At 54.3% G+C, this 27,512-nt stretch overlaps 8 protein-coding genes across 8 annotated transcripts; 5 read left to right on the forward strand and 3 right to left on the reverse strand.

Annotated features, from left to right (window-relative positions):
• Nucleotides 1-1,334: 1,334 nt before the first annotated feature.
• Nucleotides 1,335-4,915, forward strand: PG985_006160 (uncharacterized protein; the record flags this gene model as incomplete). Its single annotated transcript, XM_066825929.1, has 2 exons — nt 1,335-1,641; nt 1,710-4,915. 2 exons carry the CDS (start codon nt 1,335-1,337, stop codon nt 4,913-4,915), a joined length of 3,513 nt encoding a protein of 1,170 aa, XP_066685536.1.
• A 2,149-nt stretch (nt 4,916-7,064) lies between these two features.
• PG985_006161 (SCF complex subunit Skp1) lies at nt 7,065-7,692 on the forward strand (the record flags this gene model as incomplete). Its single annotated transcript, XM_066825930.1, has 2 exons — nt 7,065-7,220; nt 7,345-7,692. 2 exons carry the CDS (start codon nt 7,065-7,067, stop codon nt 7,690-7,692), a joined length of 504 nt encoding a protein of 167 aa, XP_066685537.1.
• A 2,329-nt stretch (nt 7,693-10,021) lies between these two features.
• PG985_006162 (dual specificity protein kinase FUZ7) lies at nt 10,022-11,743 on the forward strand (the record flags this gene model as incomplete). Its single annotated transcript, XM_066825931.1, has 4 exons — nt 10,022-10,315; nt 10,378-10,535; nt 10,592-11,123; nt 11,183-11,743. 4 exons carry the CDS (start codon nt 10,022-10,024, stop codon nt 11,741-11,743), a joined length of 1,545 nt encoding a protein of 514 aa, XP_066685538.1.
• A 600-nt stretch (nt 11,744-12,343) lies between these two features.
• PG985_006163 (Histidinol phosphatase or a related phosphatase) lies at nt 12,344-13,352 on the reverse strand (the record flags this gene model as incomplete). Its single annotated transcript, XM_066825932.1, has 2 exons — nt 12,344-12,974; nt 13,234-13,352. 2 exons carry the CDS (start codon nt 13,350-13,352, stop codon nt 12,344-12,346), a joined length of 750 nt encoding a protein of 249 aa, XP_066685539.1.
• Nucleotides 13,353-13,946: 594 nt separating this feature from the next.
• On the forward strand, nt 13,947-15,886 carry PG985_006164 (myosin heavy chain; the record flags this gene model as incomplete). The annotated part of the gene is made up of 3 exons (XM_066825933.1): nt 13,947-13,997; nt 14,115-14,654; nt 14,747-15,886. 3 exons carry the CDS (start codon nt 13,947-13,949, stop codon nt 15,884-15,886), a joined length of 1,731 nt encoding a protein of 576 aa, XP_066685540.1.
• Nucleotides 15,887-16,727: 841 nt separating this feature from the next.
• Nucleotides 16,728-22,172, reverse strand: PG985_006165 (Phospholipase; the record flags this gene model as incomplete). The annotated part of the gene is made up of 1 exon (XM_066825934.1): nt 16,728-22,172. The coding sequence occupies one exon, from the start codon at nt 22,170-22,172 to the stop codon at nt 16,728-16,730; it is 5,445 nt and encodes a 1,814-aa protein (XP_066685541.1).
• Nucleotides 22,173-23,834: 1,662 nt separating this feature from the next.
• Nucleotides 23,835-25,569, forward strand: PG985_006166 (recombination protein rad52; the record flags this gene model as incomplete). Its single annotated transcript, XM_066825935.1, has 3 exons — nt 23,835-23,842; nt 23,899-24,554; nt 24,611-25,569. 3 exons carry the CDS (start codon nt 23,835-23,837, stop codon nt 25,567-25,569), a joined length of 1,623 nt encoding a protein of 540 aa, XP_066685542.1.
• An 875-nt stretch (nt 25,570-26,444) lies between these two features.
• On the reverse strand, nt 26,445-26,690 carry PG985_006167 (uncharacterized protein; the record flags this gene model as incomplete). The annotated part of the gene is made up of 1 exon (XM_066825936.1): nt 26,445-26,690. One exon carries the CDS (start codon nt 26,688-26,690, stop codon nt 26,445-26,447), a length of 246 nt encoding a protein of 81 aa, XP_066685543.1.
• Between the last annotated feature and the right edge of the window lie 822 nt (nt 26,691-27,512).

The following is a 27,512-nucleotide window of genomic DNA, read 5'->3' on the forward strand; positions in this document are numbered from 1 at the left end:
CTGCCAGCCCTTCAGATGGTAGCGGTCCGCACGTTGCTTCTTTTCCCAGAACAAGTCACTGCGCAGATCCCTTCTGAATATCCCCAGCCATGGTATGCAGCCACAAGGTACATTCTGGACAGCCAGCAACCAGTTAGCTACGGCTGGAGATAGGTACATTGAGTTGACTGGTTGACTCGTCACGACTGGACAGTTATCCCCCGACGGCATCCCAAACCCTAATTGACCTGGGCATCATATAGTTCGAACGTGCGACGGTGTTTTCTTGGGAAAGCTTCAATATATCGTCCGCCAGCCAGCGGCGTTTGCACATGGAAGGGAGGAGGGGCCTCTCAATTGACGTTGGGCGCAAGGTACCAGCATGGTGCGTGGTGCATGGGGGTGGAGGGGCGCAAGAGGGCTTACGCACTAGCAAGGTGGGATGGGTTTGCCTAGCTTGCCTAGCCAGCCCGAAGCGGACCCAGACTTCAACCCTGGTAAGAAAGCAAATTTGGATCACGCCTCTTGTCGAATCGTCGCACTTCTCGTCGGTCGCTGCCAATCTCCCACAGGTGAGCGAGGGGAATAGGCGCTTCTGATCGGGTGTTTCTGGTTGTCAGCCATCGCTCGGCATGGCCAAAACCAGCCAGCCCTTCCAAGTGGAGTAACGATATACTACCGAGATGAGCGGCGTGGTCATGGCACGGTACCTACATCAGATGGACTACTTGTCGATAACAGGCATGAGTCCAACCCACGACTGGCCTGCGACCCGGGTTGACAGCCGATGTTGAGTTTTCCCTCCTTCTCTTCCTCCCGGTCGTGAATGTCACCAAATACCCGTCCTCTCGTCATCTTTACATGTTCAAGCTGCTCGCATGAAAGCAGGCCCCCACTGCCCTGTCCTGACGGCCCATGCGTGATATTGGACTTGGCTATAACTCGTTTGATCTACCACTACCTTGTGCGGCCCTGCCACAACATACGTTATCCCCGGGCTGTCCTCCGGCTCTTGTCGTGAACACTGCCCAGCAACATCCTTGCCACAAGTACACATATTTCCTTGTTCAGCTCGAGCCGGCCTGACGGATTCGAGCCCCCCACCCACCACCCGGGCTTCTTAAGAACCTGCCGCCCGGAGTTTCCAGACCCTAAAGGTCTGCTTGGAAGTCCCAGTGGCTTGTCAGGGTACACTCGCGCCAATATCTCTCATGCCAATGATGCCTTGTGACAGCTCTTGAAAGTCGACAACTGGGTTACAAGAGGAGACAACGCTGCGTCCTAGGTGACTTAGACCTGGAAGGCCCCATCGCAGCCACACCTCCCTATCCGCAAGCAAGCAAGAGGTTGCCATAATGCTATCCGGAAATATACGATCATGGATGGTGGTGTGCTTGGTGGTGTTGTCGAATGCAGTGACGGTACAAGGCTTGGGTCCTCTTCGAAGACAGGACACTACGGCCGTGGCCACGACAGGGCCGCCGGCAGGAGAGGCACCCACCAGCACCGCACCGCCAGCAAACTCGGAAACGACGAAGGATACATCAATTACCACGACCCGGCCCACAGACGTTCCACACTCTACGGTGGTGTCATCTCCCACAGCCGCCCCTTCGGCGCTGAATGGCAACATCACACCTAGCAATTCGACAGTTGATAACGGTTAGCTGCCCAGCTTCTCGAGCTCATGGCGTTCTGTGTTGAAGGAATTACTGACAACTCGTTTGCAGCAACGGTTCCGGCTGGCGAGCTTCCCCTGACACCAGTCGTAACTCCAGGATGGGGGGTTGCTGGCGCTATTCTCATTGTGACAGGCGTTGTATACACCTTGATCGGCATCAAAAACAACTGCCTACACGCCTTCGGCTCAGCGGCCTACCTGTCAAGTTTATGCACTACGGTTCTGATTGTTTACGTCATGGTCCTTCCCGTCAGTAACGCGGTACAAGGCGCTTACGTGGTCGCGGTTGTATGTACGGGACTTCTACTTGGCGGCGGCGCAATCGTGTTCAGGGATCTGACAGAAAGCTTGGGCTGCTTGCTCGGCGGTTTCTGCTTCAGTATGTGGTTGCTATCGCTTCATGACGGCGGTCTGTTGCAGGATAATACCACCGGCAAGGTCATCTTCATCATTGCCTTCACGCTGGCAGGCTTTGCGTTGTACTTCAGCCAGTACACCCGGGCGTATGGTCTGATGGCTCTGATGTCATTTGCCGGCGCCACTGTGATAGTCCTGGGCATCGACTGTTTCAGTCGAGCAGGATTAAAGGAATTTTGGGCATGGATCTGGGATCTCAACTCCAGTCTATTTCCGCTCGGAGCCACTACGTATCCAATCACTAGAGGCATGCGCGTCGAGCTTGCGCTAACTGTCATATTCTGCGGCATTGGAATGATATCGCAGCTCCGGTTGTGGAAAGTAATCCAGGAGCGGCGCACCAAGCGAGCTGAAGCCCGCGCGGAAGCTCGCAAACAAATGGACGAGGAAGAAGCAAACCTCGGCCGCCAGGTGGAGGCCGAAAACGCTCGAGAGAGACGGGAATGGGAGGCTACCTACGGTCAACGGAACCTGACGAGCCCCAGCATCTCGCAAGATTCCGGTGTTGGGGACGTGGGCGAGAAACCCGGCCGGATCGATGATTCTATCAACAAGGAGACGCCGGGTGAAACCGTTATTGAATTGGTCGAACTACCGGTATCTTCTCCGACACCGCCGCCAAAACCGGCCGCGAATGGGCTAGTCACAGCCGACCAAAAAGATGAGAGCAATGTCACGGTACGAGTGGCGCAAGATGATAGCCCTGTCGGTGATGATAGCTTGCCGGCAATGCCGGAGCCTGCTCAGCTTCACGGCGAAGGAAATATCAACGAATCTGCTCGACCTATTTCACAGTTGACAGCCGTCACGGAGAAGACAGTTGTTAAATCATCCGCGCCCGAGATTATCCCTCTTCCATTCCAGATTCCGGAAGAGGCGGACCGAGATAGTGGCGATGAAGATGATCGATCTTCTTTCGCTACGTTTGCTGACGAAGACCGGTCTGTCAATTTCAGCAAAAGAGACTCCCGAGGTTCCTTGGGCAATCGTTTGTCTGTTGAGTCAGGATATCTACTTCGCAAGCTGTCGCACCGATCGATTAGATCGTCCCTTTCCAAGAGAAGATCTGGAGCTCTGTCTCCATCACCATTGTCACCCACCGGGGGCGAAAGCCAAGAAGACCTCGTCACACAATCACCGGATGCTGATGAAGAGGGTACTGGGTCAGTCATTGCAACCGTTGACGGGATGAGCGTCAATGATGAGAAGGCAGAAGACGATGATGACGACGATCGAATAACCGTTAAAGGGGCAGGTTTATTACCGTCCATCGAAGTAAGCAATGGTTTGCTGGGCACTCCGCCAACTATTGCCAGAAAACGCGCGGTCCGCAAAATTGATAGCACCAATAAATCTCTGCGTCCCGAATCTACAGCAGAGACAGTTGCGACCGATATCCTGAACCCGTCGGTCATGGATGAGACTGTTGGTGTCAGGTCAACTCGAAACAGCGCAGCTGATACTGCCACTGGAAACGACAAGACGAAGGACGTCACCACGGAGACTCAGGATGCATTTGCTACCCCGAAGAGAGTATCTTCAGCGGCACCTTCGACGGATTCCACGCCTAATAGTTTGACGAAAGACCGCTTGCCGTCGAGCCTTTCGCGCGTGGCCAAATCCTATCGAACCAACGAGTGGGCAAAGCATCTGGCTCTGGCAGATGCCCCCGACCCGGATGAACTAAAAGTAGACGTGCTGCCAAGCCCGATGCAGGCTACAGTTGGCGAAGAGGCTGCCGCTCCAGTCGATGTCCAAGGCCTGCAACAGACTCCTGCGAATGCCGCCCTGCCGCCCGCGGTAATGCCGATGCCTAGCGCAACTTCCGAAGCGGCCCCTATGGCCCGATCCAACTCTCGAGTCTCGATTAGCTCTGCTTTGACGACCGCACAAGAAACAAGCATCCGCCCGAGCCATAGCTTCAAGAGACAATCGTTCAACCAGACGAACCGATTGTCAACGGATGTGGGTATGGTCCAACCCATCCCCGAGGAGGAAGCCAGTGGCGAGCTTCAAGCGGGTCCACGTCAGTCGGCATCGCCGGTGGGATCAAACAAGGTCTCGCCTGCGTCCTCTAGGCGAGTATCGATGGAGCAAACTGGCGACACTCGACAGCCTATACCGGGAGTCGTCTCCTACTCCAGCCCTCAGACGCTGCTTGGGATGCGCGAGGTCCTCCTCCGAAGCAGATCCCAGGTCGATATGGTGCCGGAAAACCCAGGATACCCGACTCAAACACCTAGTGACGCTGGTTCAGTCGGTCACTTGCCCATACAAGATGCCGACGATCTTCCCTTGAGCCAAAGGAAACAGCTCATGCGTCAACAGAGCTTGCAATACGCGGCGTCTCCGATTGATTCAAAGCAAAGTCCGATGCAACTTCCCGTACGAGGGGCCTCGCGCTTATCGTCCGCTCCGGCTGCGGCGATACCGTTCGACTCGCACCAGCCCCAGAGGTACTCGACCTTGCCATCCCAATCGGCACGTGAAGCCCAAATGCAAAATTTCCGTCAATCCGTAGCGCAGGACCTACGGGCCGGTACGCCAATAATCACAACTGGCGCGAATGGAAGCCAGACTCTCTTGGCCTCATCTTCGAACCCGCTCGTCTCAGGCGCGGGTATGCTAAACCGTGATGGCGCAGCTCGGCAAAGCATTGAGCAGGGACGCTTCAAGCTTCTGTCGCAAAAGGAGCAAGAGGCGCAGCGCAAACAGATGTCACTCTACGAGAAAGAGCGCGCGGAACGCATCTTCGAAGAGCGCATGCGCCGAGGCGACTTGATGGATGCACACCGGGACGCTTTACGAAGGATGCAGAGCTCTGTTAGAGACTCCTAGATTCTCCAGAAGAGAACTCGAAAAACAAAATTGAAGAAAAAAACGAAGAGGATTTTTTTAAAAAAAAATCTAAAAAAAATCGAGATGAACAAATGAGTTTGACGAGCTGTGAAGAGCTTTGATCAACGACGTACACGACATGAATGGACGTGTTTCTTTTTTTTTACCATCCCCACACATCCTCTTTTTTCCCTTTTCATTACTACGGATGGATGGCTCTTGGCTAAAGACGGATTGGGGAGAATATTCAGAGATACCCTTCTTTCTTCGCTTCCTTTCTCATTATTATTATCGTTATCATTTCCACCTTCCAGCACTGGATTGGAATTTGCTTCGTGCATTCTTTACCAGTCACCATTGGACCACGTTACGTTAACATGGTCGCCCCCTCGTCGCCTCGCCCTTGCGGTTTCTCTAGATATGGATGATACCCGTTGCGGCTTCATAGTGCAGACTTTGATATTGCAACGCCCTTGCATATTGTTTATTGTTCTTGAACCTTTCCCTCCTTCCTTCCTTCCTTTACATAATGGACATTGGCGCATGGATGCCAGACATGATCTGTGGACATCATGGAGTTGTGATTGATCACAAGGGGAAGCAAAAAAATCCGGAATCAGTTGGTTTCTATATGTTACAAACCTGTCATTTACATTAACATGGCTGCTTTACACATGTACCTACATAGATAGGCGTTATTAGCCCAGGTGCATGAAGCGCCTCTTGTGCTTAGGAGTATGTAGGAAAACGCCAAATATGGACAAAGCATTGATGCAAGCAAACATTCAATGTTCCAATTTTTGAGTAGTCACATTAGAGTCTCTTGTTTGTTCGCATCCGTGCCGAAACCCTTGCGGTCTTGTAAGTTTGTGTTGTGCCTGATATGACTGATATATCTACAGGCTACTCTCTCCAGGGACCTCAACGGATAAAACAAAAGAAAAAAGGGCAACTGATATTGGTGACCTGGCTGTATGTACAGTAAGGAAAACCTCCAAAGGTTCTTCTTCTATGGTCTTTGGTGTTCCAGGGTTGCGATATCCACCAATTTTGCTCGTCATTGCAGCGAACCAACCAACCTTGCTACGCCACACACTTACTTACTGTATGGGCGCATCATGGCATGGCAGGAAATGTGCTCCCTATGTGCTTCAAAGTAATGGAACGTATCAAGTGATCTATGTATTGATGCAGGATAGGTACATTGATGTTTCCGAATGTGCGCGCACTTGCAAGTAAACGTGAAAGTCGAAGGGGAAGGAGTCATACCGGCTCTGTACCTACCTAAACGATCTCCACCAATGGACCCTTGGGCTTTGTGGCCTGCTGCTGTAGCCTGTAATGGGAGAATCCCCCCGCAAAGCACCTAGGCATCAGCGCACTAAATTTGGAATGGCTAGATGGGTTTCTGGTTAAGTGGCGCGGCTTCCCACAGGGATCATTGTTCACGGCCTGGCCACTGACCCGCTCCCCTACGTCCATAGCTGCCTTCCACTGTACTGGCCCATCACCAGTGACTTCAATGACTGCCTAGCACCTAAGTAAGTAGAGCTAAAAGCAGAGAGCTTGATCGCTCAATTCAATGTATCGAGCCCAACCAACAAAAAGCCGCCGGTCTTCCTCCAGTCTGACCTTGATCCTTCCGCCTCTTTGTCTGACCATCAATTCATAACACTTCCTTTGGTTCTATCCAACAACGAACACCTGCATCTCTACCTGACCTCGTTCGCCGAAAGGACAACAAAAAACCGACTTTGATTGACTGGCACCTGCTGCAAGTGTAAGTTCAACCTGCTCCATTGTGACCCAAACTGCGACTAGCTCATTGTTCTCCATTGCCTGCACCACAACAACACCTTTCTCCCATTCCCTGGAAGGCTGACGGCTTCCCAACTACTTATTTGCACCACTCACCCCACCCAACCTACAAACACTTGCCAAATCAAATCCCAACCCACCAACATCTACCATTGTTTCTCTTCTGACAACATCCCAATAAATCCAGAACGACCAGACTCATCTGCGACAAATCTTTACCCACAACAACCCAGCATTTGGCCATTGGTACAACATCACCAACTGGCTACTACAACCGCAACTCATCACGATATCCAGCAATCGTACATTTACACACGTCACAACCGTCAAAATGGCCGCTACCGAAGGTACCACCATTCGCCTCCAGTCCAACGACAACCAGATTATCATAGTGGACAAGGCTGTCGCTGAGCGCTCTCTGTTGATCAAGAACATGCTGGAGGATCTTGGTGAAGCTGCTGTTACCGAGACCATCCCCATCCCTAACGTAAGTACCTACCCAATCCTACATTGCATCATTTCGCCTCGGCTGCGTCTCGAATGCCGTTTTTGTATTCTTTTTTTTTTCTTCTTCTTTCTTTCTGAACCGTACTGACATAATCGTACCATAGGTTACCGAGCCCGTTCTGAACAAGGTGATCGAGTGGTGCCAGCATCACCGCGGCGATCCCCCTGCCACCAACGAGGAAGAGTCTGATACCCGCAAGCGAACCACCGAGATTGAGGAGTGGGATCAGAAGTTCATGCAGGTCGACCAAGAGATGCTCTTTGAGATCATTCTCGCATCCAACTACCTGGACATCAAGCCCCTGCTTGATGTCGGCTGCAAGACCGTGGCCAACATGATCAAGGGCAAGTCTCCCGAGGAGATCCGCAAGACATTCAACATCACCAACGACTTCACGCCGGAGGAGGAGGAACAGATCCGCCGTGAGAACGAGTGGGCCGAGGACCGTTAAATGTTGCTTCGCCTTTACCGGCATGCATGCTTGGCGTTCTCTTCCTGGTTCTGCTTGTAACGACTCTGATGATTGGGGCGTGGTGATGGTTTGATATGGTTCTGGGTACAAGGCCATATACATTAGCACTGAAAACGCTGCGAAAGGGTGACAGTATGGACAACCTTGGTCTTGGGTTCTCCTGATATCCCAACGTCGCCCAAAGAATGACTGCCTTATGATGACCTGATGGCAGAGGTCCATAGTAATAGAGACTACTTTTACTGAAGCCACCGCATGCTGTTCTCTCTCTTTCTCTCTCTCTGACCCTGGGAGCTTGTGAACCCTATGGTATCTGTGCAGAGAGTGCTCAATGCCTTGTTCAATAATTCAGGTACTTGATGTTAGCCTTGGTGGTTCTTGAAGGCGATGAAGGCCACAGTGACCTTTGACGAACAACTGTAAGCGAGGTAGGAACTGGCATTGCCAATGCAAGTGCAGCCGAGCAGCCGCGCAGGGCTCCATCATGGCTGTCTGATCTTGGACCTCAACTATCGGGGCTTGAAATTTGAATTTTGTAAATATTGAATAGTATTTTCGTTATTTACTATCGTTTCAAATAATAAAGATTATATATTGGCACGATGAGTCAGCAATTAGAAGGGGCGGCTGCAAGAGCGTGAAGCAGGTCATTCGTTATCATCGACCCCTTGATCTGAGGCACCATACGTTAGCGGCGCAAGTCAGACTGCAAATGGACGGGAGGCAAATGCAATATATGATCGGCAGCTTCAATAACGCAGACCCGGGTCCTCTCGGCTCCGTCCCTGACTGGCTGGGACGAGGAGGAGGGAGGGCATTTTGGACCACTTCGTGTGACAGAAGCCCACCTCTCATGTCACGTTTATAAACGCTTTGAAGGTTAGGGGTTTCAAGTGGCAGTATCAGAGCAAATGACAAAAAGCTTAGGTTGGCATGTTATGTGTTATCGGAGCATAGGTACGGATACTGTACTCGTAAGTGTTGCGGGGGTCTAACTCTCCTGGATGGAAGGGCATCGTCATATTCAGGGGGTGGTTTTCTCTGTAAGTGCAAGCAAAGGTGCGGTGCATCTTCAGTCGGTCGTAGACGAAGTCGAGAAGTCGTGCAACCAGCAGCCCAAACCATTGAAAGCCTGCTTGGGGCTAATGCGCTTGTGCTTTGACTGTAACAGAACAGCAGCAGACGCCATTGATTGATGGTTCTTTGTCCCAAGTGGAAGCAGAGCGAAGGGGAAAACATTGAACATCTGATCTTATTCCCCCTGTCTCGCTCCCTCTCGCAATATCTGCATCTCGTGGCACTGCCTACTTGGGGGTGTATTCCGACAATCTCCCCTAGGCGAAACTACCTACATAACTGCAGCAAAGCTTCACCATCATCATCGTTCAAGCTTGGGCGCATACCTAACGTTTGTCCCCCTCCCCCTCCCCCCTCCACTGCCCGACCAGCCAGCAGCTGCCCCTTGCCCTGTACGTGTACTTCAAAGGCACGGCTCCTTGCCGCGCATCAGTGTATGTACCTGCACGCTTAGCTTGAGTCTTGAGTGTGACATATACCCTTCACGCTGGATTCCCATTGGATTCCTATTGATTGACTGATTGATTTTGGTCTCGTTTCGAGAGGAAAAGACCCCGACTCGCTTAGGCGCTTCCAGACCGACTGGCAGGCCCCTCCCAGCTCCTGAAAGGCCCCCACCACCAACGGTGAGAGGGTGAGAAAGCTCGCACAGTCGCCGGCTTTCTTGGACATTACTGGCCTAGCCCACCCATCCAAGCCCACCCAGCACCCGCGTGTGTGGATTGTGTGTGTTACAGCAGGGAAAAGGAAGCAGCAGCCATTTGCCATCATCGAACAAGCACAACAACACCAATAACAACCCTCCCTACTGCCATTCTTCAAAAATCGGGCAGCAGCTCCTCTTGCAGCATATCCCACACATTGCTGCTGGACCCAAGCCCTCTGGATTGCTGGTACGGATACTCCTCCATCTCTACCTACTTTTGCCCGCAACTCTCAACTCCAGTCCCGCGGGGTAACATCGTCCGTTCGTCTTAGGTACGAGACAATTCCCTATCGCGCCCAACGTGTCGCCTAATCGAAGCGCCCCCCCCCCCCGGCCTGTCAACGGGACAGACACAGGTTGGCCATCTGCCGCCCATCGCTCCAGCCCTGCTCTCGAAATAGCTGCATGATCGCATAGAGGCTCTCAGGGCTTTTCTGCCGCGAATACCACGCTTTACCCGTCTTCTGGTCCGGTCTCATTACTTACCCGAATCACCTGCTATCGCCCGTCGCCACTCCGCCCGACATGGCCGATCCATTTGCCCCGCGCTCCATGAAGCGCAAGAACGTCAAGGGTCTCGCCCTTACGCCCGCCGCCCCCAAAGCCTCGCCATCCAGTAATAACGACAACGCCGGGGGCTGGGGCGCAGGCGGCTCCAGGCATGAAGATGGCAACGAAGCCCAGCTGGAGATTGGCATCGAGTTCAACTTGGACCTGAGACAGGAAGATCTCGAGATAATAAAGGAGCTCGGCTCAGGCAATGGAGGTACCGTCAGCAAGATCAAGCATCTGCCCACGGGAACAACCATGGCCCGCAAGGTCTGCATCCCATCCAAGATCCGCCCAAGTTGAAGACAGGTCGCTGATATCATGATTCACAGATTATCCATGTGGAGGCCAAGAAGGAAATGAGGAAGCGAATCGTGCGCGAGCTCCAAATCATGCACAGCTGCAATTCCGAATACATCGTCAACTTTTACGGAGCATTCCTGAACGAGCACAACGATGTGATCATGTGCATGGAGTACATGGACGTTGGGTAAGTCATGCATAGAAAGCTGCATATCTGTGGCGAAGCTAATGGGTTGGCCACAGATCTCTCGACCGTGTATCTCGTGTCTTCGGCCCCGTACGAGTCGATGTACTGGGCAAGATCGCAGAGGCAACCCTGGGCGGCCTGACATACCTCTACGAGAAGCACCATATCATGCATCGCGATATCAAGCCGTCCAACATCTTGGTCAACTCTCGGGGCTCCATCAAGCTATGCGATTTTGGCGTGTCTGGAGAACTGATTAACTCGATCGCGGACACTTTCGTCGGCACCTCGACTTACATGGCACCCGAGAGAATCCAGGGCGAGAGATACACGGTCAAGTCCGATGTCTGGAGTTTCGGCCTGTCCATCATGGAGCTGGCTATCGGCAAGTTCCCTTTTGCTGCCAGTGAGCAGCTGTCCGATGGCGACGGAGCACCAGCTGGTATCTTGGACCTCCTGCAGCAGATTGTCCACGAGCCCGCACCTAAGCTTCCCAAGAGCGATGCATTCCCGGCCATCCTCGAGGACATGATCCAGAGGTGTTTGTCCAAAGTACCTGACGAACGGCCGACCCCGCAGGAACTCTTTGTAAGATACCCATCATGTAAGCGCATGGGAAGAAATGCTTTACTAATATATATTTTCAGGAGCGCGATCCGTTTGTCCAGGCGGCCAAGCGCACGCCTGTCGACTTGCGGGCCTGGGCTGTCGGGCTCATGGAGAAGGACAACCGGAAATCCCACTTGGCACCGCAGCTCTCGCCGACATCACAAGACCTGTTGCGCCACAGCGACTCGCCAACTTACCAGGGTGATGGTGGCTACACGCCTACATCCGGAGAGATCCCTATTGCGGGGGCCATTTCATCGCCACGGGAAGCAGCCAGTCACTCGCAGAACCGGTCACCAACGCGCAACGGAATGGGTAGCCTCGGGCGTGCAGGTGGTGCAGCAGCCCATCCTGGTTTAGGCCAGCGATCGGCCACGGCCACATCCGTACCACGGGTGGGAACCCCTGACAAGAACTTGCCGGCTAGCGCGAGCCAAGCAACTTTCACACTGCCCGTGAGATCTGGCCCAGGAGGGCCAATGCCTCCCCCGCCGCGGAAAGAGACGCCCGACGAGTTGAGGAAAGACAGCCGACGACAGGCTGCTTTCCTCCCCCCATCAAACGGTGGTTACGGCAGCGCGGGATACCCGCCAAAGTAGCTTACTCTATGAATCAGAACGCAATTTGTTGGTCCTAATAACCACCCGATTTGCGCCCTCCCTCGTCGCGGGTACCTTTGTCTCTTCGGCAGAGGCGATTCATTGGCAAGCTGGACCGTTCGAGGGCAGTGATCGCATGATAGGTATGTCCCAAGTATTCATGCTATGGGACCACATTGACTGTAAACCACGACGTCGAGGGAGGTCTAAAATGAAGGCCTAGCCAGAGCCGTTCAAAGGGGTTCCAGCCAGGGATGGTTGATCGTGAGTCAATATGGGCATCATGTTATATGAAATGGGGAGCACGTTGAGACCAGCATATCTTTTTGTAGACATCCAAAAAAACCCCCCCCCCCCAGCGATGAACAGAGCATGTCGCGAGAGATACGGTTACATGCATGTTACGATGTGCCCAGTGGACCTGTGTTTTTGAGAGGCTTATTTCGCCCCGAATTTTTGCGTTGACCCAACACCATCCCGGGTTATATAGTGGTGAGCTGAGACCCGATGGTGCCTGGGAGCCCTATTAGATGCAAACCCGAACGAGTCCAGTATCCATGGCCGTCACTGTGTCGGGTTCACATGGTTATCAGGGGTTTCTCAATTTTCTGTTATGTGGCGGCCAGCGAAGCCCCTTTCTAGCAGATGTACTAATTCATCCAACTTGGTAATGACCATATCCGTATGTGCGTGTTCTGACAGGTGCTCGTTTGCCTTGTTGACCAGCAACACGGTTGCCGCTCCCGCCTTTCGGCCTGCCGTCATATCGTCGATGCTGTCGCCGACCATGATGAGCCCGCTCGCATCCGCTACTTGGTTGGCGCCATCTTCTTCGGGGTTAGCGGCGGCGGACTGGACGAGGCCCCAGCTCCGGGCGATGAAGAGGATGCCGGCGGGGTCCGGCTTGGGGGGACGGAACTCGCGGGTGATGACGGGGTGGAAGACGGAGCCCGGAAGGAACTTGGTCAGCAGGTGGTTGACGGGGGCGTCGAAGTTGCGGGTGCAGATGGCCTTGGGGACGCCGCGGCGGTCGAGGTAGGCCATGAGCTCGGCGAGCCCCGGCTGCGGCGTCTGGCGGGCCATTTCGCGGCGCTCGATGGCCCGGATGGACTCCATGGCCTCATCCTGCGCCGCGGGCGGGGACAGCGAGTAGACGTGCTCCAGGATGTCGACCGACTTGGGGATCCCGAGGACGCTGCGCATCTCGCCGAACATGTGGTTCTGGGGCTCGCTGGCGAGGGAGAGTGTTAGTCAATGTCGGCTGCCCTGAGTATAATACTAGACGACAACACCCATGCGCCAGCCGCATTTATGCCATGGGTGGTTGGTCAGGACGGATTTCTTCCTGTCGTGCACGGCACGTGAAGCTGAGATTGGACTTATACCGCTCCGTCGGGTAGTCTTGGCAAGCAAACAGGCAAGGGTCATGATGTAACCAGGATCAAGCGAGGGGGTGGGGAAGTATGAAGACATAACACAATTAGACGTACCACAAAGTGCCATCGACATCGAAGACGACGCCTTTTAGTTTGGGCAAGTTGCTCATCTGGTCGGCTGCTATTCCCTGCTGCAGGGGAGCGAACCGTCTCGGGCTCGCATGTTGTGCCATAGTGCTGATCAACCTGCGCATAGAGGCGGACGTGCGGTGGTTATGGATGATGCTATTCTGGCGCAGTTGTGCTTGGCAAACGCCGTTTTCCTTGGGCTTCTCAGTTGCTTATGACTTGGATCATATCCTCTTCAATTGTGTCGAGGTAGGTTCAAGTTTGGACACTCAAGATCAAGAAGTCATGGTGATTGAAGTACCTAAAGTATTGAATCAACGTGAGTGGTGGAGGCTGGTGTGGCTAATGCGGCACAGAGCCTATCTTCCATTACCTATACTCGCGCCTAAAGTGATTGGTCCACTGATCATGTACTTTGGTACCTGGATTAGGTACCTCAACTAGGTTAGCTGATTAGGTAGCTGTGGCCATGCTGGCACCAGCGCCTGCTGCTGCATTAGTGGTCCAGGTACTCCGTAATACGTAAGATATCGCAGCTTCCATCAATTGGATGAATGTTCCACCTCTAGCTAACAGCTAACTCGACATCAGCAAGTCAATTGCCCCCATTCCTCCAACCACAATTGATCAAGCCTGAGCACCGGCACTGTAACCATTCCCGTCGCATTCTCAAGGCCCCCCGATTCGCGACATACACTATGGCCGACGACTCTGAGAAGGCCGAGAAGCTGGCCGCCGCTAAGAAGAGGGTATGTAAGATGATATGCACTGCATGCTTATGCTTGCACTGTCTGTGTTGTAGTTTTGTGCTTGTCTACCTTGGTGCATAAACCGCCCTGGCTAACGATTGCAACCACATCTACCAGGTCGAGGCATTGAAGAAGAAGAACGCCAAGAAGGGCGGCTCATCCAAGAAGGACAAGAAGGAAAAGGACGAAACCGCCCCCGCCTCCGCCGCCCACGACGAGGCCGAGGCCGAAACCCCAGCCGAGGATGCCGCTGCGGCCGACGAGCCCGAGGATAAGAAGAAGATCTCCATCCCGGCCATCAAGGACCTCAAGATCGAGGACAAGGCAGTCACTGGCGGCGACGAAGGGATCCCAGATGTGACGTCACCCTCCGTCCAGTCCAAGATGCGGTCCGCCTCCTTCAAGGCTGGCGGGCCGCTCTCCCCGGGCTTCCCCTTCACCACCCCCGACGGCGAGGTAGCAAGCGCTGCTGATATCTATCGGAAACAGGTTGCGCGCATCGAGGATCTAGAGAAAGAAAACAAGCGACTCGCCAAAGAGGCGGCCGACGCCGAGAAGAGATGGCAGAAGGCCGAGAACGAACTGGACGATCTGCGCGAGTCCGGCGGCGACGAGAACAAGGCCGCCGCCGGCGCCGAGGGAGAGGTTGAGAAGCTAGTACGTATCCTTCAACACATACACGTTCTCGACCTACCGCGTGGCAAAGGCCACCCTGCACTTGGCTTGTACTAACACACAACGCGCTGCAGCAAGCAGAAATCGCCTCGCTCCAACGCCAGAATGACCAGTTGCAATCAGCTGCCACTCGCCGAGGCCACGGCTCATCCCCCTCCGTTGCAGCATCCTCACCACCCGCTGCCGAGCTCCAAGCCCAGCTCGACTCCAAGGCTGCCACGATCGAGAACATGGAGCTGGAACTCTCGCGCCTCCGTGCACAAGCCGCCCGCCAGGAAGCCTCTGGGGGCACAGACAAGGACCAGATCGTCGCATTGGAAGAAAAGCTGGCGCGCGCTGAGCAGGCCGCCTCCAAGGCCACCCGCGAGCTCGTGGACCTGAAGCGAAACCTTGAACGCACGACCGAGAAAGCCGTGCGCGAGGGCAGCAGCCGGACCAGCGCCGAGACCCGTGTCAAGACGCTCGAGCAGGAGAACAGCACCCTGAACGACTCCCTCACAGAGCTCCAGAAGAAGCACGACGCCCTGGAGAAGAAGGTCCAGGCTCTCGGCAATCTGCACAAGGAGAACGACAGCCGGACCCAGGCCCTGCGACGCGAGAAGGAGGCTGCCGAGAAGGAAACGGCCGAACTCAAGTCCAAGGTCGAGAGGCTCGAGGCCGAAAACACCAAGCTCCGCAAGAAGGACGCGGCCGAGGGCGGGGGCGATGATGACGGCATTGACGAGCTCGAGAATGAGGAGCGCCAACGACTTGAGAAGAAAATCCGGGACCTTGAAGCCGAGATCTACGACTTGCGTCGCGGCATCTGGCACCAACGCCGACGAGACATGGAAACAGGCGCCGAGGGTGATGAAGCCTCGCCCGGCGGCGACTTTACCAACATCGACCTCTCAGGACCTTTATCCCCGACGAGCGCGGCGCGCAAGGCGTCCGGTCGGGGAACGGGTCTGGGCGACTTGTTCACGAGCGGGCTCAACGCACTCACGGGAGCGGCGGAGAAGGGGGCCGGCGACGACGAAGGTCTCCTGGAGGACGACGACTTCGAGTTTGACGAGGACGCGTTCCGCCGCGCCCACGAGGAGGATGCTAAGAAGCGCCTGGAGCGCATCAAAGAGATCAAACGCGGCCTCACGAGCTGGGAGGGCTGGCGGTTGGACTTGGTGGATACGCGGAGGGGCGGTGGTTACGGCGTTGGCGAGGTTTTCGAGATCTAGCCAGGGTCCTTATAGATGTGTCGGCTATAGCGGGACGGGTATTCCGGTTATTGAAGGCTTATGAAGAGGTCAACAGAGCAGTATACGTTATGATGAGAATATTGCCAGTAAGAATTGGTATAGATCCGCAATGGTCACTTGGCTTCCTGGATTCCGACTGTGATTTGTTCAAGTCTCGGTGACGAAGCTCCAGATATCCGTGCCTAAGTGGTCAGGGGACTAGTAACATGTAAACGAAAACACGCGGGGTGAGCCGGGCAATGATGCGATGAATCGTATTTCAATCAGATGATTAAATAGGAGTAACCTATATATACAGAGTGAAAGCCACCTAAACAAGTATAACACGCTTGGCCCGGACCCGGGGGGGGGGGGGGCAAGCAATGAAAGCAACCACAGCCTGTTGTCTATGTGTGAATTTTGATAACCATTATACCATGCAATCCCACTCCACCCATGCGAGCTTAGAAAGGAGAAGAAAGGGAGCAGAAATCTACCACTAGTGGCCTCGCTCCTATATATTAAACAGCATATGTATGTTCTGACCATCCTGTCCTCCGGGTGGCAGTTTTCCGTGTGTGATATGCCACGCCATTGTCATCACGTAGGCATATGGAAATGACCAAGGAGCCCCAGGCGTCTGTCTGCCTGTAAACTTGTGATTAAGCGTCGATGTAAGTGCGCCGAGCTTTGCAACAAGCGCTTGCGTCAAGTATTGTATGTAGTGTAATAATAACAACCAGAATCCAAGATTTAGTCACTGCGCAAGTAAGTTGGTTAGCATGCTGCACATCAAATAAGACCCCTGGGGCGGGACAGAAACAGGGGCAATTGGGACTTACTAAATCTCCTTGGGCGCCAGCAGATCGGCTTGATAGAGCCAATGGTCGCCCTTCTCTTCGCTCTCGAGCCAGTCGTAGGGAAACTGGACGAGATGGCCCTGGACCAGGTTGCACAGGTTCTCGGCCTCGTCCACGCCGAGGACTTCGTACGGGAAGACGGGACCCCGCCGGCTGCCCTTGGTAGTGGCGCGGCGGCGGCGGCGCGTTGAGCCCGTCGCTGTCATGGGCGGGTGCGTCGAGCCCGTTGCCGTCATGGGCGGGTTGCCGCCGCCCGAAGACGAAGGCGGCTTGTCGGCAGAGGAGAAAGTGGTGCGTCGGTCGCGCGTCTTTTGCGTCTGCGTTGCGTTGTCGACCGCCACGCCTTCGAAAGCGGGGAAGGGTATCTCTCCCGCAGGCTGGATGGGAGACGGGGGCTCGGCCGTCGCCGGTCTTGCGTTCAGGTTGTCCGGGTTGAAGCTAATCTTGGGGATCCCAGGCTGTTCTGCGTCTCGGGATTCGGATGAAGTGGCTTTTTCGTTGAGGGCAGCATCTCCGGCAATCGAGGGCACGTCCACGTGTGGCTCGGCTCTGTGTTGGTTTTCGGTCTTTTCAGACAAGTCGGCACCACCAGCTTGTCCGTTCGGTCCCTTAGCTTCAGGCTTTGCGCCCTTCTTTTCGCCAGTCATGCTCTCATGGAAGCGGGTGGCATAATCTTCGAAATCCTGGTAATCTTTCCATGTGGTGACTTCGCTGTCTGGCATACACCTAAACACCCGACGGTAAAGCTTGGTGTTGTTACCAGCCACGCGGTTCCACACGTCATCCCAGAACGCCGGATCCAATGGATCAAGCATGCAATCCTTATCGATGACAGCGGCTTGTATGTCTGCTGCAAGCGGGTTGATTTTATCCGAAGGGCCGCCGATGTCTGTGTCGTTCGTTACTGGCAGGTTCGGGAGTTGGGTCAGTCGCGGCAAGCCGAGCTCAGCTGTCGATTGGCGGCGGAAGTCGGGAGGCGGCAGCTGGTCGTTACTCTTGACGTTATTCTGCTCGACAGATTCTCGACTTGATGCGTGGGTGGTCGTGGTAGTTAAATTGTGTTGGGGGTTGAGCAGGACCTCGTGGCCGTTCATGATAGCAGTGTCTCGGAGTCTATCCAGACCCTGCTCTTTGGCTGCCTTCCAGTGGTCAGTGTCAGTTCCTTCCAGAGCGGCATCGAGTCTGTCTTTCTTCTGAGCTTCTGCTTGCGATCGCCGTTTGGCTTCCGATGATGAGCTTGAAGACGATGTAAACCCGGGATCTTCGGTCGCTGTGGCGTCGTGGTTAAAGCTGGTCCCCTGCGACGGCGCGGGACGGAGTTGTGTGTTACTCGAGCTGGGACCCGCGGCAGGGACATCATCCTGCTCGTCTTCGTTTATACCATAAATCTGATCCATCTCGGATTCATACATGGCGTCGTTTTCGGCTTCCGCAGCTCGCTCGTTCTCCGTGATCTCGTCGACCGGCAGGCCGAGATGTTCACGCATGAGGCGCACACGAAGAGAGTGGGCATACCTGCCGACTTCGTACGGTTGGCCGGCCATGGTCGACCAGAAGGTCTCCGTGTCCCGGACAACGGCCGCAAGCTCCGAGTCTCTGTTGCCCAGCATCGAACGTTCGTTGATGTTGGCAGAGCCAATGAGGACGACCCTGTCATCTACGATGAGAGTCTTGGCGTGGATATAGAGCTGCTCCGTCACCAGATGGGTGTTCCTCAGCTTCCCCCATTGTCTCAGGCTGTAGAACTGGATATATTCCTCAGGCTCGATTCCAGCTTCGCGCAGGCGGCCGAATATCGAGTTAGGACCTCGGCAGATGCTGCGGTACTGGAATTGCATAATCAACCGCACACTACTTCCTGAGTCTTGGGCCACCGTATTCTGGAAACCAGGCATAAGAGGGATCATGATACATGCCTGCCAATCCTCGCCGCGTTCGTGGGCCTTGATGATACGTTCAACAAGTGCGTCGCCGATTCGGTTGTGTACCTTGGTGCCCAGAGTCTCCGTGCTTGTGATGAAGAACTGGTTCTCCATGTATACAAAGTGATCGGAGCGTTCGATCAGCTCAACATACGCATTTTGAATGCTATGTTCAACAAGGTCCTTCGGATAACCCAACGACCAGTCTCCAGCAGACCTTAGGATTTGGACCTCACATGTCCCGGTAAGCCCCAGCTGCTCAAGATCGGCATGGTTGGTATCCGGCGGCGGAAGGAGAAACGGAATGGGTCGCGTCGGCTTTCGCTCCCGACGGAGGTAATTCCATCGCTGGATAAAGTGCCGGGTCAGGTCGCGCGCAGGCTGGCCGACAATCTGCATGGCAATATCGTGCCAGGGCATTCTCGGGGTCCGGCTTCGGTCGTACATCTCCTCGTACGGCTCGTTGAGCTTGAAGAAATCGAGCACACGAGGATTCGAGTAGTCCTTGCCAGGGTACATCTGGCAGTGCTCGGAATCCTTGGGGATTTCCGAGTTGGGTTCGAACCCGGTCGGGCGATCATCGGTCAATGGGTGCTGCGGGCTGTCCCAACGCCCGAAGCAAAGATCAATGCCACCTAGGAAAGCAACATCGTGGTCGACGATGCAGAGCTTCTCGTGATGGGCGTAAAAGAACTGGTTCTTCTTCAGCTGGTTCGGAGATCTCTGTACCATGATGTTGGAGTGAAGATGCAGAAGAGAAGACTTGGTGTACTCTGAGTCGATAGGGATGGCCTGCTCAACGTTTCTGTAGACGATAACGAAGATCTTGACGCCTTCTTGGGCCTTTCTCTGGAGTAATCTGTCCAGTCGCCACTTATGACTGATAGCAGCCGGCCGTCGCATGTATAACTCGGGGCTGAGCCACCAGTCGTGGATATAGATGACATCCTGTGCCATGCTGATGGCACGCGATAGATTCCACATGTAATCACGGCCGTCGACCAACCATTGAGCAAACACCCCGGTTCGAACTGGCGCAAAACTGTCAAACCTCTGGTGTTCATGCCATGGCGTGTTCCTCAGCATCTCATTGACGGATTGGTCGAACTGCTGCATGAGATGGCCGTTGCGCGAAAACAACTTAATTTTGCGTTCCGAAGTATAGATCTTTACCGAATGATGATTGCCCGAGACATCCTCATCTTCAGCAGCCTCGTCGTCGTCTTCGTCGTTGGGGGCCGGCCCTTCCTTCTCTTTGCCCTTTTGCTTGGACTTTCCTTTGAGCGCCTTCAACTTATTCCGTTTCGCCACAATCCTGAATCGGGGGTCAACAAGATAAACATCGTAAATGTTCATGTTCGAGGGGGACTCGACTACGACAATATAGTTCTGCCGCACGAGAAACCATTTGCGAGTGTGCCGCGCGATAACTTTCGACGGAGTAAGGACTCTCCGAAAATCAATGCCTTTAGACGATTGGATATGAAGATAGCACTCCTTGCCATGGTACGTTCCCTCGGCGGCAAGGCGAACTCCCAATGCGGACAATTCAAGGAACCGGCACAGGCGGTTGCTGTCAGCTCGGAACATCAACCAGTGGACCATGTCTTGCAGGTACTTCTCCAGCAACGCACGTTGCCGGTCCACGAATCTCTGTCTTTTTAGCGCGGCTTCCATCGCGGCTTTCTGGGGATTCAAGTTGGACCCCTCAAGCCCTTCTGCGACGCTGGACGACTGACGTCTACCCAGAAGGCCCATGCGTGACTTCCTTCTCCTTGCCGTTGCGGGCCGATCTGCCTCGCTTGCTGTTCCTTCCGCAGCCGTCATCTCTCCTGCGGTAGCTTCAGCGGCGGTCTCATCACCCCGCATTTCTGGGGGCTTGTCGTCATCTTCAGAGTCATCGGCTCCGCGAGCGCCTCGAAGGTATGGGAATGCCGAGTACGGGAAATGCGGTTGCTTCGGCTTCTTGCGCAAGGTCGCAGTCTGTAGATATTGGTTATTCAGCGAGAGCTTGTAGCGCGCATGGAGATTGATAATGTCGGTGATCGAGCGTTCCACAGTCCATGTCATTCGGCTGGGGCCGCTGCCATACTCCAGGGCGAACGTGAAAATCGAATGCCGTTCACGGCTGTTATCGTCTTTGTCGCTCTTGTCAGGTTTGCTGTCCAAGACCCTGATCTTAACCTGTTCAAGCAGCACTGGTATGCGCTTGTTGCCGTGCTCGTCTCGTTGCAACATACTAGCGAACATGACAACAGCTGGAGTTACGGCTCTGAGCTCAGCCATTAATTCGGCCGATTTGTGTAAATCGAACTGCTCCGCCTTCTTCTTGCCGCCAAGCAGTTTAAAAGTATTTTTCACTTGCTTCCAGCGATGAACTCCAAAGGTGGTAGCTCTATCAGCCCCGAACAGCGGTCTGCGAGGGCTCATCGCATCGCCCTCGGAAACGCCTCCTCCACCTCCACCAAACATCTCGGATATCTTACGTCTATGCATGCGAGCAGCCCGTGGGCTATCTGGTTCTTCGCCGGCAGTGTCATATCGTGGATTCCCGACCCACGAGGTACCACGGCCCCATGTCCTTCGGTGTGTGCCGGTCAAATGATCACGACCTTCTCCCTCGGAAAGACCTCCCCGATGTTCAGTGGCGTCAGGCATGGTAGATCGCCTCACCATGGTCCTAAACCTACTGGGCCCAGGCGAGTCGATCTCATTGGCAATCCGAGGCGTATTCTGTGTCGATCTAAGTTCAAGATTCTTGAGTCGCCGGCGCATCCTCTTGCGGCGGGTTGCCTTTGTTGCCTGCTGTTCGGCCCCTTCGCCGTCTCCGTCGTCGCCGCTCTCTTCCACGTCTGCATCGCTACCTTCTTCGTCCAAAGTATCGGGAATGCGGTTCGGTCGAGTTGCGACAGGAGAGCTGGCCGTCGAAGGTAACCCGGCATCAGATGGCCCAGCTCCAGGCGATTTAGGGCCTGGCGTTCCTCCGGTTGCAGCCAAGGATTTCAATTTCAACATGAATCGTTCACTGCGAGAGCGCCCAAACGCATCGGTCGAGTCCCCAGAATCCTGTCGGACGTGTCCAAATTCAGGTGGCGCTTCGAGCACCTCATCGTCTCTCGCAAACTGCACACTGCGTCGCCCGGAGGCCACGCCATCAGGTGCGGATCCATCAAGCTGTGCCTGTAGGCTCGAAGCCGCCTGGCGGTTTGCCCTAGGAATTCCCGACGGAGAAGCAGCAGTCGAGCTATTATGGGGCGACGGGATTTCATGCGGCAATCCGCCATTCAAGTAATCGGGCGCTTCATCAAAGACCCGGCCGGAGGTCGACGCCACCAGCCCGTTGCCCAAAGGGAGAAACTCACGATCGGGCGAGCTTGTCCCAGGAGGGCCACTGAATGCTCGTGCTATCGGAGGGCGGCGAGAGCTGTCAGGGGTTGAGATCGCGTCCATCGGCGTTCTCGACATGGGGGAAACCGAGTCGTCTCGTTCGGTAGGGGGGTTCATAGTCGGGAAATTTGGAGGGCTGAAGGGTGCTTTGGTCGGTTGATCGGTTCCCATTCAACGTCTCCCTAATACTACGTTGAGGAGTTGGCCGACCAATGCTGGAATATAACCCGTTGCTTCAAGACTTAGTTATCAGCAACTGCATCCCGGAATAGAGTATGGACCTGGAATTCGTCGGGCGAGTGAGGGCGAGCGCAGCTGGTCGGGTCGGAGCACAGGAGTGACTATTTGGCTTCAAGACCATTGGCTTCGGCGTACTTTAGAACGGAGGCCGTCTCATCAAAAGATGTTACAGCGGGAGGGAGTGTGGTCAAGAAACAAACAGCTCGCGCGCGCGGCCAGTTGCTGGATTGCTGCTGCAGATGCTGCCAACAAGACGTAACGAGGAAAAGAGAGGAAGGAGTAGTCCGACGTCGACAATTGGCACGTTTGAAGCACGTGGGGTAGGTATAAGAATGATAGTTGGGAATTATTTGGCAGCCGAATAATGAAGCGCTATCATGTCATTCCGGGTTCACTCACCATCCCTTTTCCAGATTCCACTTCTTGTTGCACGTCTGTACTTGTAGCTGCTGCTGGGTCATGGGTCCAGGTCCAACCTGCAAATGCGTTAGTGCTACCAGGCCTACAACAGCAACAGCACCACCGCTGCATCTCACAATCCGATGAGATCAGCTAGTGTGGTTCCACACTAACGTTAAAGACCACAGGGGGCCAATGGGGACCCAACACCCCCTTCAGCAGGCAGGGTGCCCTTAATTAGCTATGGGGCGTCCCGTTGGCCCTCATGGCTGGCAGCTGGCTCCAGGGCGTGTGGCTATGGGTGCAGACAAGGGTGCCACATGCGAGTTGAGTCTGGTATTTGCAAATCATGGTGATCTCTTGGAGCCTTTTTGAGTTACATTACAACTTCCCTTATGCTGCGATGTTGCATTGTAGACGGGCAATGCCTCTCTCATTTCTCGCCATATAATTACTGTACCATGTTGAAGTCGAATACGTGCCTCGAGGATGTAGGCAGTGGTTCAATGGATCAATGGATCTCTTGTACGTTCAATGTTGTGGTTTATACCAGAGGTTGACTGCCACATGTACACTACCTAATGTACAGCATATCAACATATCCAGTTGAGGGATGTAAATGCAGGCAGGTGGGCCAAACCCAAAGCCTTCAGGGTCGTAGCTTCCACTTAACATTACACTGACTGCACCACGAACAGACATCTGACTGATGCGATGAATCTTTCCAGCATGTACTGAAGCTATTTTTTTACTGTGATGGTCAATAATTTATATTTATTTGTGGTCTGAGTCTTATTTCGTTTTGTTTTCGTTTTCGTTTTTCGGTATTCCATTTAGTAGACGGTTGAAGTTGTTGAAATGTGTACCTGTAGTAGGTAGGTACCTAAAGTGATTCGCTGCCAGCTGAAATCAATCAATTGGATGGCCCATGCTTGGATGTCATGTGACTGACGTGACTGCCTAATGGGCATGGCAGACGACGTCGCGTCCCACTACTTCCTTGAACGCGTCACAGCCGGAATATCGCCAGTTTACCTTCACGTTTTCGCAACAAACACAAACCAGAGAGGACATCTGCACTTCTAGGAGCATTGGCGCTTGTGGAATTGTCAATGCTAGTTCACCAGTGAGAGCTTCATCATGCCTGCGTAAGATGATTTCCATGACGCCACTGCACACACAAGATTGCTAACATGGCCAACAGTCCGGGTGACCAGCATAACGTGGCTGCCAACCCCTTTGCGGAGGCAAAACCGCGCATCTCGGAGTATACAGCAACTGAGATTGCCACGCTCCAGTCCAGGCTTGAGAAGCAGCTTGGGCCTGAGTACCTCTCGGCCCGCAGTGGGCCATCTGGGCAGAAGGTTCATTACATCGCGGCTGAAAAATGCATCGCGCTCGCAAACGAAGTCTTTGGCTTTAACGGATGGTCCTCTAGCATTCAGAACATCCAAGTCGACTTCGTCGATGAGAACCCGCAGACCCTCAAGATATCTCTTGGCCTGTCTGTTGTAATCCGGGTGACACTGCGAGATGGCACTTACCACGAGGATATCGGTTACGGCCATATCGAGAACTGCAAGGGCAAGGCGGCAGCGTTCGAGAAGGCAAAAAAGGAAGGTACAACAGATGCTCTGAAGAGAGCCCTGAGAAACTTCGGAAACGTGCTCGGCAACTGCATCTACGACAAGGACTACCTGGCTAAGGTGACCAAAATGAAGGTCGGCGCAACAAAGTTCAATGAGGACAATCTGCATCGGCACCCTGATTTCGCCAAGAAGGAGATTATCGTGAAGAGAGAGGGCGGCGGTGCTGCTGAAAAGGGCCGGGCCAATCCTGCACCCCAGGCGGCACAAACTGGTGGGTTGGACTCTGACGACTTTGACTGGGTAGATACTGATGTCTTGGACCTGTAGATCCGACGGACCCGCTTGACGATGACTTTGGGGACTTTGACATGGCAGATTTTGGGGTGACGGAAGACGGCCACCCAGACGAAGTAGTTCTACCTACGTCACACGGCATCAATGATAAGCCCCAGGCACCTTCATCTGGCCCTAATAGCGATCAGAGCAAGGCCTCTACGAATAGCATAGCCGGCCCGGTGAAGCCCATGCAGCCTCCTGCAAGAGCAGCCCAGGGACGCCCGGGTCAAAATGGTCCACCTCCCCGACCACAACCCCAGACGCCCAACCAGGCTCCGCAGCGTCCAGGCCCAACTTTCAATGGGCGGCCAAATCCCCAAATGCACGGAAAGCCCATGCCGGCCAATGGAAGTGCCGCTCAAGGTCACGTAGCACCCGCCCAGCAAGCTTCGTCGAATGCTAGAATAAATACGCCTCCTCCAGCCAACGCGGAGCCCACGGGCCCTGTCGGCTTCTTCTCCGCCCGTTCAGTCAATCAATTACCGGAAGACGCCCCGCCCGGAACAGCCAGCGTGGCGCCGGATAAAGCCAAGGTCTTCAATCCTCATGCAGAGAGCCCTTCGATTCGAAAGACGCCAGGCATTGATCACAAGTCATCCAAGCCGGTTGCCAAGGACATCAAACATGTACCTCCGATGAAGAGAGACGAGGAGCCTCCGGTAAAAGCCAACCCTGCGAGTGGTGCGGTCCATGGTTTTGGTCCGGGTCAGGGCTTGGGAAGGCCTGCAGGTCCAGGACAAGCGATGAATGCATCGCTGGCCGGCACTCGCCAGATCGGTGCCCCTGGCGGAGGGATGAGCCCCATGGGCAATAGGGGTCAGTTCAGGCCACTGAGTGTGAAGCGGCCTGCAGCCGACGGCGCAGGCCGACCGGCGTTGAACGAAGTCTCTACCAACAACAGCGTCAATGCTGCTGCTGCAGCAGAGGCAAAGAGGCAGAAGACGGGCTGAGCGACTGCCGGCCAAAAAGCTCTACTGGACATCACGAAAGCGCCAGCTCACATCATGATGCCTGGCGTCTGGAACGGTTATTAATTTACGAGAACTTGCATTGCTAGGGGCGCAAGGCGTTTGATGACTCAGAAAGGACTCTGTGGGAGTTGATCAGTGGCTTTTGTACATATAGCTAGACTTTACGGAGTATACTGGCAGCAATCTGGTAATACACCGGTGGCATTGTTTCGATGAACCCAACGAATCAGTAGCACGTCTCATGTGATGTTGCGATGTGCGTCTTGCGTGATAATTGAATTGACTAACTGCAAAATGCTACGTTCAACCTGGGGTATAGACACCTAACTCCATCAAACCAACCCAGCATTGCCAGGTGGTGTACCGAAACGCCAGTCATTAGCCGCAAAAATGCAATGCGATGCGGCACGGTGCTAAAGCCCGTATCCTAACAGCGACTCCTGAAATGCCTGCCGTTGCCTCTGATAGCCGCGTGTATGTGTGCTGACTCATAGCCTCCTGGTCTGCCTCCTGCCCAGTAGAGGCCGCTAGGGGTCACTATGCAGCAACGACCGGTTTGGACACAAGCTCCCTCCCGACTGTTCTCTTTCTTGGTTTCGTACGTGTGTGCGGCAATGAGCAAAGGATCGTCGCTTACAATAGTAAGGTGTGATTGCATTACGCGATTGCGTGATTGGGAGGCAACCCACATTGCGTCATGCTGTAGTGGTTGTAGCGAATATCCTATTTCCCAGCCGTTTTTGTGTGTGATGATATACTCCTCCTGCGCGAAGCTCAAGCTAAATTGACGAGAAAGGGAGAGAGGCGATAGAGGCCCCCCCTTTTTCTCTCTCTCTCTCTCTCTCTCTCTTCTCTTAGCGGTTGCCCCAGCGCCAGCTGGAGGCTGAAGAGGACCGCGACATGGGAGAGGAGGGGGACGACATGGAGTCGCTGCGGTCGCTGTCCATGGAGCGCTTCTCGGGCGACGGGGAGCGTCGCGACGGCAACGTCATGGTCGTTGTCGCGGTCGAGGACTCGGGCACGGGGCCCTGTCGCGCTTGGCGCCAGGATGTGGTGATTTGTTTGCACAGATGCGCGGACATTGTGTATGTGGGCGACATGGCGGCGGTAGTGGTGTTTTGGTGGTGGGGGTTGTAAGTTGTACGTAGTAACAGTAATAGAACAAATCGTACGATGTTTCGAAAGGTGGTGGGTGTCCAGCGTAGGGGTTCTTTGCTGCCTTTTCGTTTCTCTCTCTGTAGTCAAGCCGAAGCGAAGGGTAGGTTGGATTTGTGGAATGTGAGAAACGTGAAACGAACTTGTTCGGGTTCGTGACGAGAAGAAATACTGGCCGCAAGGTAAAAAAAGTAAAAGACGGGATCAGGAGAAGAAGGTGGAAGAGAGGGATCGACGCTTTTAGCAGTCGTATGTCGTGTAAGTCAAATCGCAGGTAACCAGGCGTTGCTAGGACTAAATGACAGAAAGAATGGGGAGTCGGGTGAGTTTTATTCCTACCACGTACGACGGATAGACACTACTTGCCGGGCGCCTATTTGCTCCTGGGGCCTTGCTGGCAAACCGGGACCGTCATTTGCTGCATACGCCTTGGTTGATTGCGAGTTATGATCATGCCCTGGCTTTCCCAAAGAAAGGTACCAGTACTGGCAACAGCACGTCTTCGGGTGCGCCCCGCCCTTCGCTCGGAGGGCTCTCCAGGGATTCAGGGATCCAGGGATCCAGGCATGACCGACGGGGGGGAGAGCTTGGGGCCAATGGGACGCCTCGCAATGGTGCTGACACTGGCAAGCAATGCCAAATGCGGCAGTGCAGCGCATTCCGCCGGATTGTATCGTACGACGTTTTGGCTGGCCGGAATGGAGACAGTGGGTGGGTGCCGGCATTGTGGCCTCACCGTGGCCCCATTTCCCTCCTTTGGGCATTCC

Source organism: Apiospora marii (genome assembly GCF_038362585.1).
Source record: "Apiospora marii strain CBS 49790 chromosome Unknown utg000004l_segment0_segment0, whole genome shotgun sequence".
NCBI classification, from domain to species: domain Eukaryota; kingdom Fungi; phylum Ascomycota; class Sordariomycetes; order Amphisphaeriales; family Apiosporaceae; genus Apiospora; species Apiospora marii.